The following is a 16922-nucleotide window of genomic DNA, read 5'->3' on the forward strand; positions in this document are numbered from 1 at the left end:
CTTCCCTAAAGACTTTCATAACAGAGTGTAAAATGCCAGAAAGGCCATGAATCTAATCCCTGCATATATTTTGTAAACCAAGCAAGCATGGGGAGACAGAACAGAAAGAAAATGTCTATAAAACAGAATTTTTGAAGTCTCCTTTATCAGTTTTTTCAAGTGAGTGTCGTTTTCTTCATGGACAGAGGTTTTAACAGCTTAAGCTTCTTTTAAATGGTCTGAGGAGAGACAGCAGTGATGTGTGAAGGTTCATTAATTATTGCTCTTACTGATGTTTGCACAGGCAGTTGGGATCATAAATGTCAATCTGTCAAGAGACTGTGATAGGTTCTAAAAAAACTGATTGAGCGCCTCAAAAGCTGTCATTGAGCCTGAGATTAAACAGATTCATCTTTCTTTCTTAGAAGTAAGATGAGAGAAGCAGGGGGAAGGGTAGGGAGGAGGACTTTCTTTCCTTTGTTGCCATTTGGCTTCCCACATTCATTTTTCTGCATTGTGAATGCTGACTTATACAGAGGCTAACAGCCCACCTGAGATGTCAAGCAGGCCATAGCATTGGTTAGCAGCCCCAGGTGTGTGCAGGCTGCCAACTCCAGCAATGACAAGAGATTAAGAGAGATTGGGATTCAATTCTGACAGGCCTGACACAATTTATTTGGGAATTTGGGAGGGAAAACATGAGTAATAAAGACAAGAACAGTGACAGCAAGGAACAAATGTGAATTTCTTTTAAAGACAAAATAGAATTTTAAGGCAGTAACTGTTGTCTTCACATAGGGTTTTTAGTTAAACTGTTTCCAAATCATGAACCTTCACACTTTTCTCTGAGTTTGGCTGAAAAACTATAATTAGAAAAATCTCCTGAGGAGAATACATCTTTTAAAATTACTATATTTGTCTATTACTAGTTGTAGAGAAATTGCATTCAGGATATGGGGGTGACTGGGTGTTGGGGATAATCGTAAATTGGTCAAAACTATTATTCTCTTAATTACATTAACACAAGATTTTATTCTCAATCATACTATTGTTTTTGCTCATTTTTTCTTTCTTTTGATAAAGATTTGACATTGTCATTCCCATTCAATTAAGCATTAGTCAGGGAAATGGAGAGAGACAAGTACTAAGATCAACTTACTTTTGTATAGGAGCAGGACAACTTTGCAAGTAGATGATTTCATTGATGGGGAACTAGTCCTTCTGCCTTTAAATGTTTATTCTGGCCAAATGATGTTATCTACAAAAGGGCATGTTAGGGAATTTGCTATGTTAAACCTCTGTGAAGGTCCTTAATTAAGAAAGCTCTGATAATTCCTGGTTTGGGAAGATTTTTTTTTTTAGCCTCTTTCTGCAAGACTGTTGCTAGAGCATGCTCAGAAGGACCTTGTTTCTTCCAACAGGCAAAGCTGTGTAGGAGGGATTACAGTTCACCTTCTTTTCTCTATACTTCTTTCCATATGTGTTTTACTGCTGCAGGTTCACCTATTAAGTAGGTATCCATGCCCCACTCTCACACATATGTATACACCATTTTGTTGTTCATGTAATTGACGGTGCTTCAATAGTAACTTCAGGATAGCATTTGTGAGCAAAAATTCAAAGCCCTCTAATTTGTCCAGTCTGATAAAGGAAAATGATTCCTTATCCAATTTTGTGAGTTTGTTGAAGATGGATGGGTTATTTTTTGGTCTAAAATGGAAGATGGAAAATCTTTTAGTCATTTTCTAATTGGCATAAAACTTATAATTGAATGGTTGAATTATTTAGCCCACTATTATAGTTAGAAGTTCCCTGTATTGGACATCTGTTTCTCTTATTTAAGCATCCTGCCCCATGGCATATAGTGTCATTAAATAATTAGCAGAGGAGATGAATTTCTTTTGCAAGCATAATTATCAAGTAGACCACTATTTATTTCATTAACTTCTAATTAAAACACTAAGTTGAGAAAATGCCAAAGAATGGTTTACTTTTCTGAAAAGTTGTCTATCATCACCTTTAATAATATGTGAATGATACAATATGATACGTAATGATAATGTGAAGTATGTTTTTACAAAGTCAGTGTAAATCCTTTTCTCTTGTTATTTGCAGTATTGAAGTAGGAGGCATTAGAAGGTTTTAGCTCAGTTCCAATAAAAAGCCAACTAAGTAAAAGTTTTCCTGGATAGACATCTTGCCTCACCTCTCTGCCAAAAAAAAAAGTTTCTCAAATTTAGCATGTGAAATACCAATTTGATAAAGCCTTAATAAGAGAGCATTCCCCTGATTGAACAAAGTATGAACTGTAATTAGTGACACATTATTTTTTGTCAGAATTTTCAACATCTACTTTTCATGCACTTGGACACCACCTTATATAGTTTCAGGCTTAGCACTATAATCATCAGGACTGAGGGAAAGGACCGGGTTTAGGGCCCCTTTAGAGGGCAATTAGTATAGCTAGAAACCTGTTAGTAGTGTTGGAAGCCCACATTTGGGTACATTTGGTGCCGAGTTACCTGCATACAACATACTAACAGTGGGTATTCAGTATTCAATAGTCTTTGTGCTTCTCATGAACTAAAAATGAAAAAATTATGCTGACAACCATCTTGTCTTATTTCTAGTATGCTTATTAGGTAAGGGGCCTGCTAGGCAAGGAAGAGTACAAAAGCAACCAGATTAGACTAGCCCAATGACTTGTGGGGAATCTCACCAAGTTGCAGCTTAATGCTAGAGGAGCAAGTAATTTCAAAGTGTGAATGTTAAATCACAAAAGTATTACTTACAATAAAATCATTTCTGTTTCATATCATTCAAATGTTTTCCTTATGTAGAAGGTTTTTTTTGTTGTTGTTTAAATGGGTGGGGGGGTTGTAGTAAATAATCCTGGAGTTTCAAGGACCCTCCATGGCCATCTAGTTTAAGTCACTAGAAACACAAACCTCCTCTTCACATATCCGTCAAAAAGCTAACTATCCTGTTGAGAAATCAACTCTTATCTAGGCTAAATATTCTCATTTCCTTCAACCATTCCTCAAATGGCATGGTTCCCATTCTGGTTGCCAGAGCCTCTTTTATATATATATTCAATGCCATCCATACTCCAAAATATGGTCTGATGAATACAAAGTACTGTAAAACTCTTTCTAAAAATTGTTATCTTACTCATTCTGTGATTGCATATGCACTAAAAACAGTGAACTTGCACTAAAGCACCTCAGGTGTTTGCTCACAGGAACTGCTTTTTATGGAACCACTGGTTTTGAAAATAAACTTCTAATCTGAAATGTGAAATATATTCAGAAATATCAGAGATTCCCTTAAATTTGTGATGTCTAATATTATGACTAAAGAGGCTTCTAGTCTGAACTGGCCTACCCCACCCCACTTTTCAAATGCTTTGCATATTAGCATTGTGTTAGCCTCAAAGCAACAGCATTTATAGGCCATATTTGAAGGGCTCCATTCTTTTCCTTTGTCTTTTTTCTCCGTTTTCTTCCCTCCTGTGTTCCCCTCCCCCCATCTCATTCTGCCCCAACCCACAATGGGAAATACTTGTAGTGTGCTCCAGATTTAGTTCTTTATTTCAAAACACATTTTTTTCCACTGTTTCTTCCATAATTTAGCCTTTTTTTTTTTTAAGAAAACATATCTAAATAAGGTTATTAATACAAATGGCACTATTGCTGGTTTGTGAGGGGAAAATGCCCCTTGAAGAACAATTCTGGGTATACATGGTGAATTCTGTTTGGCTAACTGCTCTGTAATCATTCACATTTAAATTGTTGTCCTCATAGAGGAAGGAAGAGAGGAACAAGTAAAATGCTTGTAAAATGTCTGCCTTGGCCACCATACTAACAGCAGGGCATCCTTACTTGTGTTCTGGACAGCTTCCTTCATGAGTTAAGAAGTAGACTAAATTTGCTTTCAATTGTTTTCTTTAGAGGCCTTGTTTATTGTTTAGTATTAGGGGAGAGGGTAATGTCATATATTATTGGAGGAACTAAATGAGATAAAAAATAGTTTGTGATTGCCAAGAAAGTGGTGTGTCCTCTGTCCATGCAGAGATACATCAGGACCTGAGAGCTAACACAGTGCTCTATAGTCAATATGGTGAGTCTGGCAGAAAGCTCATGAAATATAAGGGTAATTTTGAGTTTACTCAAAAAAAGTGCAGAGGAAAAACAGGTGTTAAACTACCCTCATGTAAGAAAATACTTAATGCAGATGACTTGCTTTAAAAGAGCCCTTGAGATGGACAGATGAGGAATTCTCAGGGGGAAAGTTCTTATAACCAGAATTATTCTCCATTTTATACAGGCAGAGGCAACATTGACTTATTAATAAGTAGGGATACTTGCTATGTTTGTGGTAATTTGCCAAATCATAACACCTTTGCTTAGGTGATATGTTGGTATTTAGAACTTGCGTGAGTCATGACCTTTTTTTTTTAATTTTAATTTATTTAAGGCTAAAAAACAGTTCCTTTATACTCTTGTTGTCAGCACTACAGTGTTAGTTCATCAGCAGCTACTACTCCTGGTACTAGTGTCACTTTTGTGTCTCCTCTTCCAAGGTAGACTTTGACTTTCAAGCATAAAACAAACAAACCTTCCTTCATTCCTCTCTTTAAAATATTTGCTGATTTCAGTTGCAGCAAAGCATTTCTGCTACAGGAATATCTCTAATTACTACAAGGTATTATTAATACGAAGTACAGAAACATTTGCATAGATACTTGGAAATGGAAAAAATCTGATTTCGAATTTTTTAACATGGATAGAAGTACGTTGAGTATTCAAAAAATGTTGATCAATTGTGTTTGGCTCATAGTGACCCCATTTGGGATTTTCTTGGCAAAGACTGGAATGGTTTGCCATTTCCTTCTCCAGCTCATTTTATAATTGAGAAAATACTGAGGCAAATACGGTGAAGTGATTTACCTAGTGTCACAGAGCTAGTAAATGTCTGGGGCCAGATTTGAACTAGAGAAAATGAGTCTTCTGGACACCAGCACTATATCCATTGTATTACCTTCCTGTACTGGTTGGAAAAGAGTTGGAGTTAAAAGACTTGGATTCAAATTACAACTGTGGCAAGTCATTTTACTTCTTGAGCCTTCATATCTTCACCTGTGTAATAATAATAATATTATTAATAATAATAATAATAATAATACTTATATTATTGACCTTACCTCCAGAGTTGTGTAAGCAAAGCACTTTGTAAACCCGAACACAGTAGATATGTGTGAGCTATCAGTGGTATCATCACTGATTAAATATTTCTGGAATGCCAGCAGTGGCTCATAGGCACCAAGCAAGACACTATGCTAGGGCTTTGAGATGTGCAGAATTGTGTAAGATGTAGTCCTGCAAGACTAAACTTTTTGACATAGGAAAAGACTTAATTACTAGACTCTTAGTGCCAAATGAATAGCACGCACTGAGTGTTCTAGGTGTGAGGTGGGAACAAGTGGCCACTTTTTGATGTTTTTCAGCTTTCAAGTTTTTCATAGAGACCTGATTAAATAATAACAAACTTGTAGCTTTTTTACCTTGAAACTATTTGCCTTCCTCCCACCTCCTCCCCCACCATCTTTTATAACCCTGAAGCCTAGAAAACCTGCCCATTGAGTTCTGAATACAGCTGGGATAGAACCCAAACAGTGCCTTAATTTCTTTACCCATTTCTCTGGCCCAGGGGTTAACATCATCTTCATATCTGTGTCCTGAGCAGATTCACAATCTGAGAGTGAGGCTTCCCCAGTGAAGCGGCCACGGCTACTGGACAGCAATGAGCGACCTGAGGAAGCCAGCCGTTCTAAACAAAAGAGTCGGCGCCGCTGCTTCCAGTGCCAGACGAAACTCGAGCTGGTCCAACAAGAGCTGGGATCCTGTCGCTGTGGTGAGTGTCCTTTTCCTTCATTGTGTGGTGGGAGCTGAGGTTTTCTTAGAGGTGAGCACTGTTAACCCACTTGGGACTAAACAGACAGATCTTGGAAGAGAAATGTTCCAAAAAAGTAAGAGCCAAGGCATCATCCTTGTACTGTCAGTTCAAGCCTTCCAAACACACTTCCCTCTCAATCCCATCATCTTGTCTAAAGAATGGGGCCACTGAGCCTCCCAGGTGCAGGCACATCCTGCAGGACCTCCAGCTTGGCCTATAAAAACTCAAATAGTAGTTTGTTTTCCCCTCTAAAGGTCTGATCACTTCACATAGAATACAGAGCTCCCAGGCAGACTTTTTCTAATAGGAATTTTTTTTTGTTGATTTCTTATTAGTTAACATGAATACCATCTTGGTCACATATTCACCCTAGCTCCCAAAATGACTACATCTTAAATAATGACTCAGACTTGTCACATCCCTGTTTTAAAAAAAATGGAGCCAAAGCTTGATAGAAACTAGATTAGGCCTTTAAAAAAAAGACCCTGCTTGAAAATCTTTAATAAAACAAGAAATGTGACTTCTATAATGTATAGTTCTTTTCTTCAGGCAACCACTGTACCTTTTTAGTTTGTGCCTCTGCAGTGACCATCAAAAAAGTGAAAGCAGTGGGCAGATATATTCATTCAGGGGTTAATTAAAATTTTAGTGGGCTGGTAGGTTTTCTTGTATTTATCTGCAAGATTGCCTTAGAAGTGTTTGGAGTTTTGTTTTTAAAATTCATGGTTTCATCTTCCTCAACTTAGGAGAATACAAGTGACTTTAAATTTGTGGTACTTAACTATTGATTACTACTCTCAACTTTTCACCTTTTTTTGGGTACTACCAGGTTTTCTTCCCACTGCCAGTAGGGGGTGGAAATCAAGTCTTGAGTTTTCTCATTTTAGAAACAAGCCAAAACATTTGAATGAATGCTGTCTTTGATATATACATACATAACAAAGTAAACTTGTTGTTAGGGCCAGGATGATTAATTTAAAAAGATAATTTCTTTCCCAAATTACTTTTATAAAAAAGTTTGATTAGAAATATTAGTATCGGGGCAGCTGGGTAGCTCAGTGGATTGAGAGCCGGGCCTAGAGACGGGAGGTCCTAGGTTCAGATCCGGCCTCAGACACTTCCCAGCTGTGTGACCCTGGGCAAGTCACTTGACCCCCATTGCCTACCCTTACCACTCTTCCACCTATAAGTCAATACACAGAAGTTAAGGGTTTAAAAAAAAGAAAAAAAAAAAAGAAATATTAGTATCTTTCAATCATAATTTGGAGTTTCTTGCCTACCACTTCAGAATTTTTTTTTTTTTTCTCCTTAAATTCTTACCTCCTGGGGCAGCTGAGTAGCTCAATGGATTGAGAGCCAAGCCTAGAGATGAGAGGTCCTGGGTTCAAATTTGGCCTCAGACACTTCCTAGCTGTGTGACACTGGGCAAATCACACCTAACCATAGTCTTCTGCCTTGGAACCAATACATAGTATTGATTCTAAGGTGGAAGATAAGGGCTTTAAAAAATAATAAAATAATAAATTCTTAACCTCCTTTTCTTAGTATCAATTCTACGGCAAAAGGATATGGCAATTAGGGTTAAGTGACTTGCCCTGGGGTCACAAAGCTGGGAAGGGCAGATTTGAACCCATGTCTTCTCAACTCCAGAACTGGTACTCTATCCACTGTGCTACCTAGCTTTCCCAAGAAATATTTTTTAGATAATTCTTTTTTTTTTTTAGTTTGTTTTGTGTTCTCTAGTATATAATGCCAACTCCCTATTACTGCTGCAAGTGAATGTATGAGAAACTTTATGCCTAACTACAGCAGTATAAAACTTAGATCCATTCCTCTCCCTCTGGCTACATATATCATGTCACATAAGGGAAGAAATTTGCTAGCTACATTATTTTAGGCCAGCATATTTCTCAGACTTTAGTTTTATTTTTTGCTTTTAAAACTTCTGCTATCCAGGCCATAACTACAAGAAATGAGGCTGTCCCGGCCCTGGCTATTAAAAGCCTCACACCTATTCTCTGAGAAAATCAGTTTTAGGCTTTTCCTTCTCCTTCTACATGAAAAGTGTGGTGGTAATGATCCTTTAGCTAGCCTTCAGCAGAAAGGGCCTGTTAGTATAAACTTCCAAAGAATTAAAGTGATGACAGTTCAACTCATAGCATTGTTTTAAAATGCAGAAATGACTAAATGATTGGATTGTCTTTCTGCATTTAATGTTTATTCGTGAGATTGCCAGTCATTGCTAATGATAGGGAAGGTAGAATTACTTTTTAGATTGTTAAGTTATATGGGCAGCTATTCTGACTGAAAGCTTGACTGGTTTTTCCAGGTAAAGACTATGAAAAAGGAATAGATCCCAACCTCTTCATAGAAACTTATCAAGGGAGGGAAAACACCAGTTCCTACTGGATTGCCCATCATGCTTCCATACACCATCTTGAACAAAATTCTCATTCTAAGAAAACAAATTAGTTAACTTCATGCTTGTATGTGTGGAGCTATATAAAAAGAATCTAAAGTTACAAAAGCCCCTGCCTAAAAAGATTCATGTATCAAGTGAAGGGGTGACAAGCCAACTGCTGGTATTGGTAAAGAGAATTTCCTCACCAGGAAGTTTCCTATACCAGTGAAATAGCAGGGTCCCCATGTTTAAAGGAGGCACTTGAGAATTATTTAGTTCATATTTAAGTTTATATTTTTTATTTTTAAGTTAAATTTTATTTTCAAAGGATCTGCCTTTTCTCCTATTCTTTGCCCCTTCCTCCCCACATTGAGAAAACAAGAAAAACTAAATGTCTTTAACTTCTTTGTTTTACAATTGAATTGCTATAAAGGATGAAGGAATTAAAGATAGGTTACTTAGTCAAAAATCCAGGCCTATATATAGAGATGGGATCCCACAGTTACTAGTGTATTCCTTCCCCCAAAATAGTTTACGTTGATAGTTTATGTTCATGTATATATGTAAATTTTCTCTCCTCCACTAAACTGTAAGCCTCCTTCACTTTAGTCTCTGTGTTTCAATTGCTTAATGCAATGCCTAGAGCACATTAGCAACTAAATGTTAATTTATTGATCATAGATATACTGCTCTGAGAGTACTTAGAAGATATCTAATCCTATCTCCTTTTGTCATCAATAAGGAAAATAGGCCCAGAGAGGTTAAGGGTAACATGGATAATAGATGGCAAGGTAGGGATTTAAACTAAAGACTGGTGACTTGAGTGTAGCACTCTTTCCACTGTTAAAACACTACTTTCTAGTTTGATTCCTAGGTCACTTGTGTCCCCACACCTGTGCCATAGCAACATTTATTCAGGTTTAGATGTTTACTCTTGGTTTCAGGATCCTGAGACAGGTCTGCATCCAACCATTGAAGCCCTAATGGGCGGCATCTTGTGGCAGTTTTTCCAAAAACCTGGCCCCTGACTCTGCGCCTTAGTTTTCACAAAGGAGATTCCATAAGCAGCCCAGTTAGCTCCTCGAGGTAATTACATCACAGTCATTCCTTGTATTATCACCATACCTGTTTCCAACTATTTTTTAAGCCACCTCCAGCTTGTTTTGCCCATTGCCATGAGTGTGTTCCTTGAGAGCTCCCGTGTTAGAGGATTTTTTTCTTTACTTCATGTGCCTGTATTTCCATCTCAATAATAACTGAATCCTTAATTTTAAACAGGATTTGCTGTAGTGGATCAAGCAATTGGTTCAATCAAGTGTGCTATCTTGCTTCTGGCAGGGGTTAATACCACCCACTCTCAATGCCATTCTCAGGCAAACAAGAATTCACATTTTAGCTCCAAGTATTCTGGCCGTGCTGTAGCTATATTTCCCAGTTTACGTTGGTAACTTTAAAAAACCACCCCAGAGAGAGTATCTGGAGTACATATTAGATGACACTATGTCCTTTCAGATGTAAGATTGGCTGTCTCTATTAACATTCTTGTGTGACTCATCACCCTGTCACACTGGGAATTTGAATTCCTAGCGCTGTCATATCAAAACATTTTAAAATCCGTATTTTCCACAAATCCAAACAGGTTGTTTGTGAAGGACAGGAACACCAGCCCACCAGCCTCTTGGCCTCTGAAGAATTTGACTTTTCCACCAAAAGCAAGTGAGTTAGGGCAAAGTGAAGTCTTCAAGTATGAGATGGCTTAGAAAAAGTTAAGACATTAGTTGGGACCACCACCAGCACCAGAAAATCTCCCAGTTCCACAGCATAACTTGACTTTTCTGAAAAGAAGCCAATATCCTCTTAGGAAAATATTGGACAGTCTTGGACAATTATTTAACTCTTGGGATTATTACTAAGGAGTACCATTATTGTGAAACTCAATTTATTGATAGTGTTAGTGTTGCAGAGATTCACTTAGCTGTTCTGGAAGGTTTGGGAGAAAATGCAATCATTTACTACTGAAAGAGGAAACTCAAGAAATTGGTTTAAACTCAAACAAAACATTTTTCCAACATAGAAAATCTTTTTTATGCGTTCACAATCTTTTTCTTCCAATCCCTTTCCACTCTCTACAGGTTATTAACTGCTGACAAGAAATTCACATCTCATAAATAATGCTTAAGAGCCATTGCTATATAAATTGAATGTGTTATGAATTGTGATGGGCCTTTTTGTAGCATTCTGTGCCTAGAGCAGGAAGAACAGAGGATGTCATTTTCATTAATTTCTAATGAGGTGCCAATTAAAGGCAGGGAAAATGCTCCAAAGGGAAGAATGGCCCAAGCTCCCCTGAATCCTCCGCCCTAGGGCTGTCATCCAAACACTGCCAGCCAAGCCTTCTCTAAAAATTCCATTAAATTACAATCTCATCGAGAGCACACACAGACACATTCAACTTCCCTTTGATCTTCAAAAGAGCAATTTGTAAGATGAGTTCTCAGCCTTCTCACACAGGGAACTGAGAGAGGTGATAGGAATTGTTAATTGCAAAGACACTCTACAGGCTTCACTGAGTAGGTGAAATTTTAAGATGAATTCTCATTGTCTGCCTCCCTGTATAACTGGGTAACCTTTAAACCAACAATACCAAAGTAACACCCATTTCCTATGAAATCACTCCAGCTGCCAATTAGATAAGGTATGTGGTAAGGCTGAGATGTGATCTCTTATGTTGCATAAAATCTCCACAATTTCCCTTCTCTGTCTGGGGGGGGGGGGGATGAAATTTGCTTATTTAATTTATTTTCCAATCAGAAAACAAATTGAATAATGCAAAAACACTCTTGAGTATATTGTGCCATAGTTTAGCCATTGTCACCAAAACCACCTGTAATTCTATGCAGATGCTGAACTAGGGACCCTTTAATTCTGGAAAGGAATTGGGGTCACTATCAATTTTCCAGATCTTGGCTGGCATGATAGCAGGACTTTTTTTTTTTTTTTTTTTTTTAATTTAAACCCTTACCTTCCGTCTTGGAGTCAATACCGTGTATTGGCTCCAAGGCAGAAGAGTGGTAAAGGTAGGCAATGGGGGTCAAGTGCCCAGGATCACACAGCTGGGAAGTGTCTGAGGTCAAATTTGAACCTAGGACCTCCCGTCTCTAGGCCTGGCACTCAATCCACTGAGCTACCCAGCTGCCCCCTAGCAGGACTTTTTTAATCTCAATGTACTGCATCCCTAAACCACAGAATCAATTTTTTTTTTAAACCCTTGTACTTCGGTGTATTGTCTCATAGGTGGAAGATTGGTAAGGGTGGGCAATGGGGGTCAAGTGACTTGCCCAGGGTCACACAGCTGGGATGTGGCTGAGGCCGGGTTTGAACCTAGGACCTCCTGTCTCTAGGCCTGACTCTCACTCCACTGAGCTACCCAGCTGCCCCACACAGAATCAATTTTAAAACAACAACATAGAGGGAACATACAAATTATTACTTTTTTTATTGGGCAGTTACTTAAAAGGTATGCTTCTCTCTTTTCTTTCAGAATTAGAAGCTTTTTACTACCTTTGTACTAACAGGACCATTCTTGTTCATTCTGTCAGTTTGCAACATATTCACTCAACCTCAAACTCTGTAGTAGGATGATTTCAAATCCTTATTTAACAAAATATTTCTAGTCTCCAGATGATGATTTCATTTGGACCCAGATTTCTATTGATAATAGAGGTTTGAATGGGTCACAGAAATTTGAATTGCCTATCCCATAACCCTAAAGGAAAGTTAAATGAAAACCCCCTTTCAAAGAGCACCATTTTGTGCATAGACAAATGGACCATTTGTCTCTCGTTATGAAATTTCATATTTGCTTAGCTCTTTGCAGTATTTTTTTAAGACACTTAATTCTCTTACAAGGAACAATATACAAATATGTTTTGCATGATAATACATTCATAACCCAGTAAAATTTGACATATGTGTTACTTATCTTAGAAGCCTAATTTGACTACTGAAGTAGAGCCCTCATTTGTTTTTTATATTCATCATCTGGAGACTAGAAATATTTTGTTAAATAGGATTTTGGAAGATAGTATTATTGCAAGGTTTTACAACAGATTATTTCTAAGCTCGCTCAGTGATGGCCCACTTTTTTGAAAGATAATGCTTAGTATTGTCAAATTAATGGAAAGTAAAGAAACATGGGTGGTCCCTTAGAGTTTACTGGAATAGATCGTTTTACTTCCCTCATTCCATAAATTATGCGTTAAAGACTCTCCTTGTAATAGAATAAAATCACAGAATATGATCACTAAGAGGCCCCTTAAAGGCCTAAATTAGATCCAAACCACCACTACCCCCACCATTTTTTTTTTAAATAAATTTTTATTGATGTGGCTTTATATCACCTATTTTTTTCTTCTCTATGACTTTCCTAAGTTTCCGATTTGAGACTTCTATGAAAAGAGCTACTAAACATATTTTTGTGTATAAAGGTGCTTGACTTCTTTAGGGTTATAGGCCTAGTAGTGAGTGGTATCTGAAACAAAGGTTAACTTTGGGAGCATAATTCAAAGTTGCTTTCCAGACAGAGTAGCTGAACCAATTGACAGCTCCACTAGTATTTGTCATTTTAATCTTTCATGAAATAGAACCTGAAAGTTGCTTTAATTTGTATTTCTCCAATTACTATTGATTTAGATAATTTTTTTCATTTGGTCACTATAGCTTGAATTTCTTCCTTTTCATTTCTTTTGACCATTTATCTATTGTAACCCCCTTATTTTACAAATAAGAAAATCAAGGTCCAGTGACTAGGGTAGAAAAATTAATAACTATAAGTGGCCCAGCAAAGATCTTTTCAATAATAGGGCTTTGTTGGACTTCTTTAAAGAATATATAGTAGATTGCTATGAACTCTGTGGCCAGAGTTTATAATCAACCCTCAACTATTCCTAGAAGATATGAAAGTTAAAAAAGTTAATATACCATGTATAACCTATATCAAATTGGTTACCATCTCAGGAAGAGGAAAGGAGAAAATTCAGAACTCAAAATATTTGAAAATTAATGTTAAGATTTGTTTTTACATGTAATTAGGAAAAAATTACTGGAAATGTTTTTAAAGTTAGACCATCCTGAGCACACAATAATCACATATTTGTCATCCCTGGAAAGAAAAGGCAGTCTGGTGGCACAGAGAGGACATAGATAGGATACCTTTGAGAAGTTCTTATCTACCAAGCCATATTGAAGTGATAATGGTGTGTAGTCACTCTTCAAAAAGACAGGGACATTTGAGACTAAAGATCAAGCCTATGTGCATTTTAGGAATAGTATCAAAAGAGTGCCGTGAAAAGGGCAGTGTGTAGTAGTATTTTGCTAAAGTTGTGGACCATATGACAGACAACAATGCTAGCTGAGTGCTATTGAGAGGAACATCTGGTATTGGTCATTCAAGAGTTGGCATGTCCAGATCTAGAAACCATTGCTATGGTTTTGGCATTGGGACCATTTCCAAAAGCTGTTTTCATATCCAGCTGAAACCTAAAGTGCTTAAGAGAAGTAACCCTAACAAGTAGGGGATGGAGCTAGATTATGATGGTCTTAAATTTCCCAACAGAAGGCTCATATTATATCCTGCAGGCAAGAGGAAATAACTGGAGCAGGAGAGTAGCATGCTTAGACCTCTTGTTTAGATCAGGTATCAATTTAGCATCTTTGTGGAGGGTAGACTGGAGAAGTGAGATACTGTTAGCTTAGAAGTACAATGACTACTAGAGTAGTACAGGCAAGAGGTGAAAGTTCTCTTGCTAAAAGTTCAAAATTCCACCCAAATCTTAATCTTTTCAGTCTTTTTGCTATATAATAGCAAACTCTTTGATGATGCCATTAACTGTTACTTTAGATGAGCCATAATGTCCCTAAGGAATTTAAGAAAGTAATTTTCTTGGACTGGTTTCTCTTTCGGTTCTTCTCTGGGCTCTTTCCTCTTAGCAGTATCATTAGCCTCCATGCAATGGGTTCAGTTATTACTTTTATATACCACTTGCCTTTGAAAGTGTGTGTGTAAACATACACACAACCAGTCATCTATTTAGACATCCAAAGTTGTTAAATGAGAAGTTCTACTTTTGTAATGCTTCTGACAAGGCTTTAGGTCAGAGAAACTTGCTATAAAATTTTTTTCCCATTTTGCTGTTTTCCTTCTAATCTTGGTTACATTGGTTTTGTTTGTACAAAAACTTTCACTATAATCAAAATTACTCATTTTACATCTGGTAATACTCTCTTGTCTCTTGGTCATAAATTTTCCCTTCTCCATAGATCTGGCAGGTAAAGTATTCTATGCTTCCCTAATTTACTTATGTTATCACCCTTTATGTTTAAATCATATTCTCACTTTGACCTTCTCTTGGTATAGGGTCTTAGGTATTGGTCTATACCTAATTTCCGCCATACTGTTTTCCAGTTTTCCCAGCAGTTTTTGTCAAATAGTGAGATCTTATCCCAAAAGCTGAGATCTTTGGGTTTATCAAACACTAAATTGCTGTGGTCATTTACAAAAAATCAAGCTTAGCTCTCCTGAATAATATAAGTAACTACGATTGGAATTTTATAATGGAGAGATTACAGCCAATTCTGTATAAAGCACAAAAAAGAATTAATACTGCTTAAACTATCTGTTCTTGGGTTGTTAGAGCATGCCACAATGCCAAGAGAAAACTACTACTGTCAAGAGTATCACTGTCCTCCCAATCATCTAGGCTTGTAACCTTGCTATCATCTTTGATCTTCTACCTTCTCACCACCCCCACCACTACTAACCCCAGCCTCCCAATATCTAATCAGGTGTCAAGTCCTTTAATTTCTACCTTCAAAACATCTCTTGTATGCACTCATTCTCTGCCCTGACCATACAACCACTCTGATGAAGATTTTCATCACCTCTTACCTGGACTGTTTCAATAGCCTACTGTTTGGTCTCCCTTCTTCAGTTCCCTCTTCACTCCAATACATCCTCCAATCACCTTTCACATGTATCTTTCTAAAGTACAGGTCTACATATACTTTGACATCAATTGAGTAGAGTTGGTGTAGAAAAGATTTTGTTGGCTCAAGATGGTAGCAAAAATATACAAGAAGGAAGTGTAGTATATAAGGCATATGTCTGGTGTGTTTAACTGAAAGCAGGTTGAGATGCTTCAAAAGAAGATTAGAAGACATGAAAGTAGTGTCCTAGTGGTAATAATGGTAATGCTTGATATATCCAGCAGCATCCCCACGAAGGCTATTGGTCCTTCCCTTGAACTTCCTTTTTAAGGTTATTTCTGATTAAGAGACTTTTTTTCCCCTTCATCAATCATTTCCCATTATCTGGCCTTCTCTCCTTTCAATAAATTCTCCTTCAAAATGAAAAAGTAACTGTCAAACAAAGCAACATCTGATGACCCATCTATACAGCACTCCAGTTTCTCACCTCTTTGCTATGAAAGTAGCAATGTAGTTCATCCTATTCTCTGGAACTAAAATTGAGCATTGCAACAGTCTTGAAGTCATCCACCTTTTTAATTAATTGCTTTTATCTACATTATTTTTTTAATTTTTTAGAAAAATTTTCCATGGTTACATGATTCATGTTCTTTCTCTACCCCCAACCCATCACTCCCACCCTCCCCGTAGCTGACACGTAATTCCACTGGGGTGGTCGTTTAGAGTTTACATCCCAAATCATATCCCCATTCATGTGTTCAAGCAGTTGTTTTCTTCTGTGTTTCTACTCTCATAGTTCTTCCTCTGAATGTGGATAGCGTTCTTTCTCTAGTCTCTCAGAATTGTCCTCAATCGTTGCAGTTCTACTAGTAGAGAAGTCCATTGCATTCGATTTTATTATTGAAGTCATTATGCATGGTTTTTGTTTTCTTCTATGTCACTCAAAAGATTCACAAAATTTGAGAGTTAAAAAACAGCCACCTAGTCCAACCCCTACTAAAAAAGAAATCTCCACTATTATAAAACCAGTGTTCATGTGGTTCATGCTAGAAAAGATCCTCTATGAGGAACTCGATACCCTTCAAGATAGTACTTTTAGACAACATTAATCTTTAGGAAGATCATCCTAAACCTCGTCTTAATTTACCTCTTTTACAACTTTTACTTATTGTCCCTAGTTGAACACAATATTCCAGGATGTTGTGATGAGAAAAGAAATTAGGGATGATTCTGTGTTCTCTAGATAGGTCTTCCCATGTTTCTCAGAATTGCTTCTAGTCATCATTTCTCAGCTATTTTCCAATTAATGGATACTACTAGTTCATTGCTATCACAAAGTGCTGCTGTGAATATTTTAGCGTGTATTGGACCTTTGTTTCTGTCATCAGTCTTCTTGCATATGACCAACATGGATTTCTAGGCCAGAAGGTACAAACAATTTAGTAACTTTTCTCTCATCATTGCAGATTGTTGCACATCCCCACAAGCAGAATATTAGTATGCCTGTCTTCCCACAGTCCTCCAACTATTTTGGCTCTTTATCATCTTTGCCAATTTGTTGGGTTTGAATTGGGAGGGGAAGAGGAAAAGAATGTATGTAGCT

General features: G+C 37.3%; 1 protein-coding gene across 1 annotated transcript in view; it reads left to right on the plus strand.

Moving 5' to 3' along the window:
* The window catches only part of ZFAND3 (zinc finger AN1-type containing 3), a 333357-nt gene that overhangs the window by 293804 nt on the left and 22631 nt on the right, over positions 1-16922 (plus strand). Inside the window, exon 5 of the mRNA XM_044674376.1 lies at positions 5725-5892. Within this exon, the coding sequence (XP_044530311.1) occupies positions 5725-5892 (168 nt within the window). The remainder of the gene's footprint in view (positions 1-5724; positions 5893-16922) is intronic.

This window comes from Gracilinanus agilis, chromosome 4, assembly GCF_016433145.1.
Source record: "Gracilinanus agilis isolate LMUSP501 chromosome 4, AgileGrace, whole genome shotgun sequence".
NCBI lineage: Eukaryota > Metazoa > Chordata > Mammalia > Didelphimorphia > Didelphidae > Gracilinanus > Gracilinanus agilis.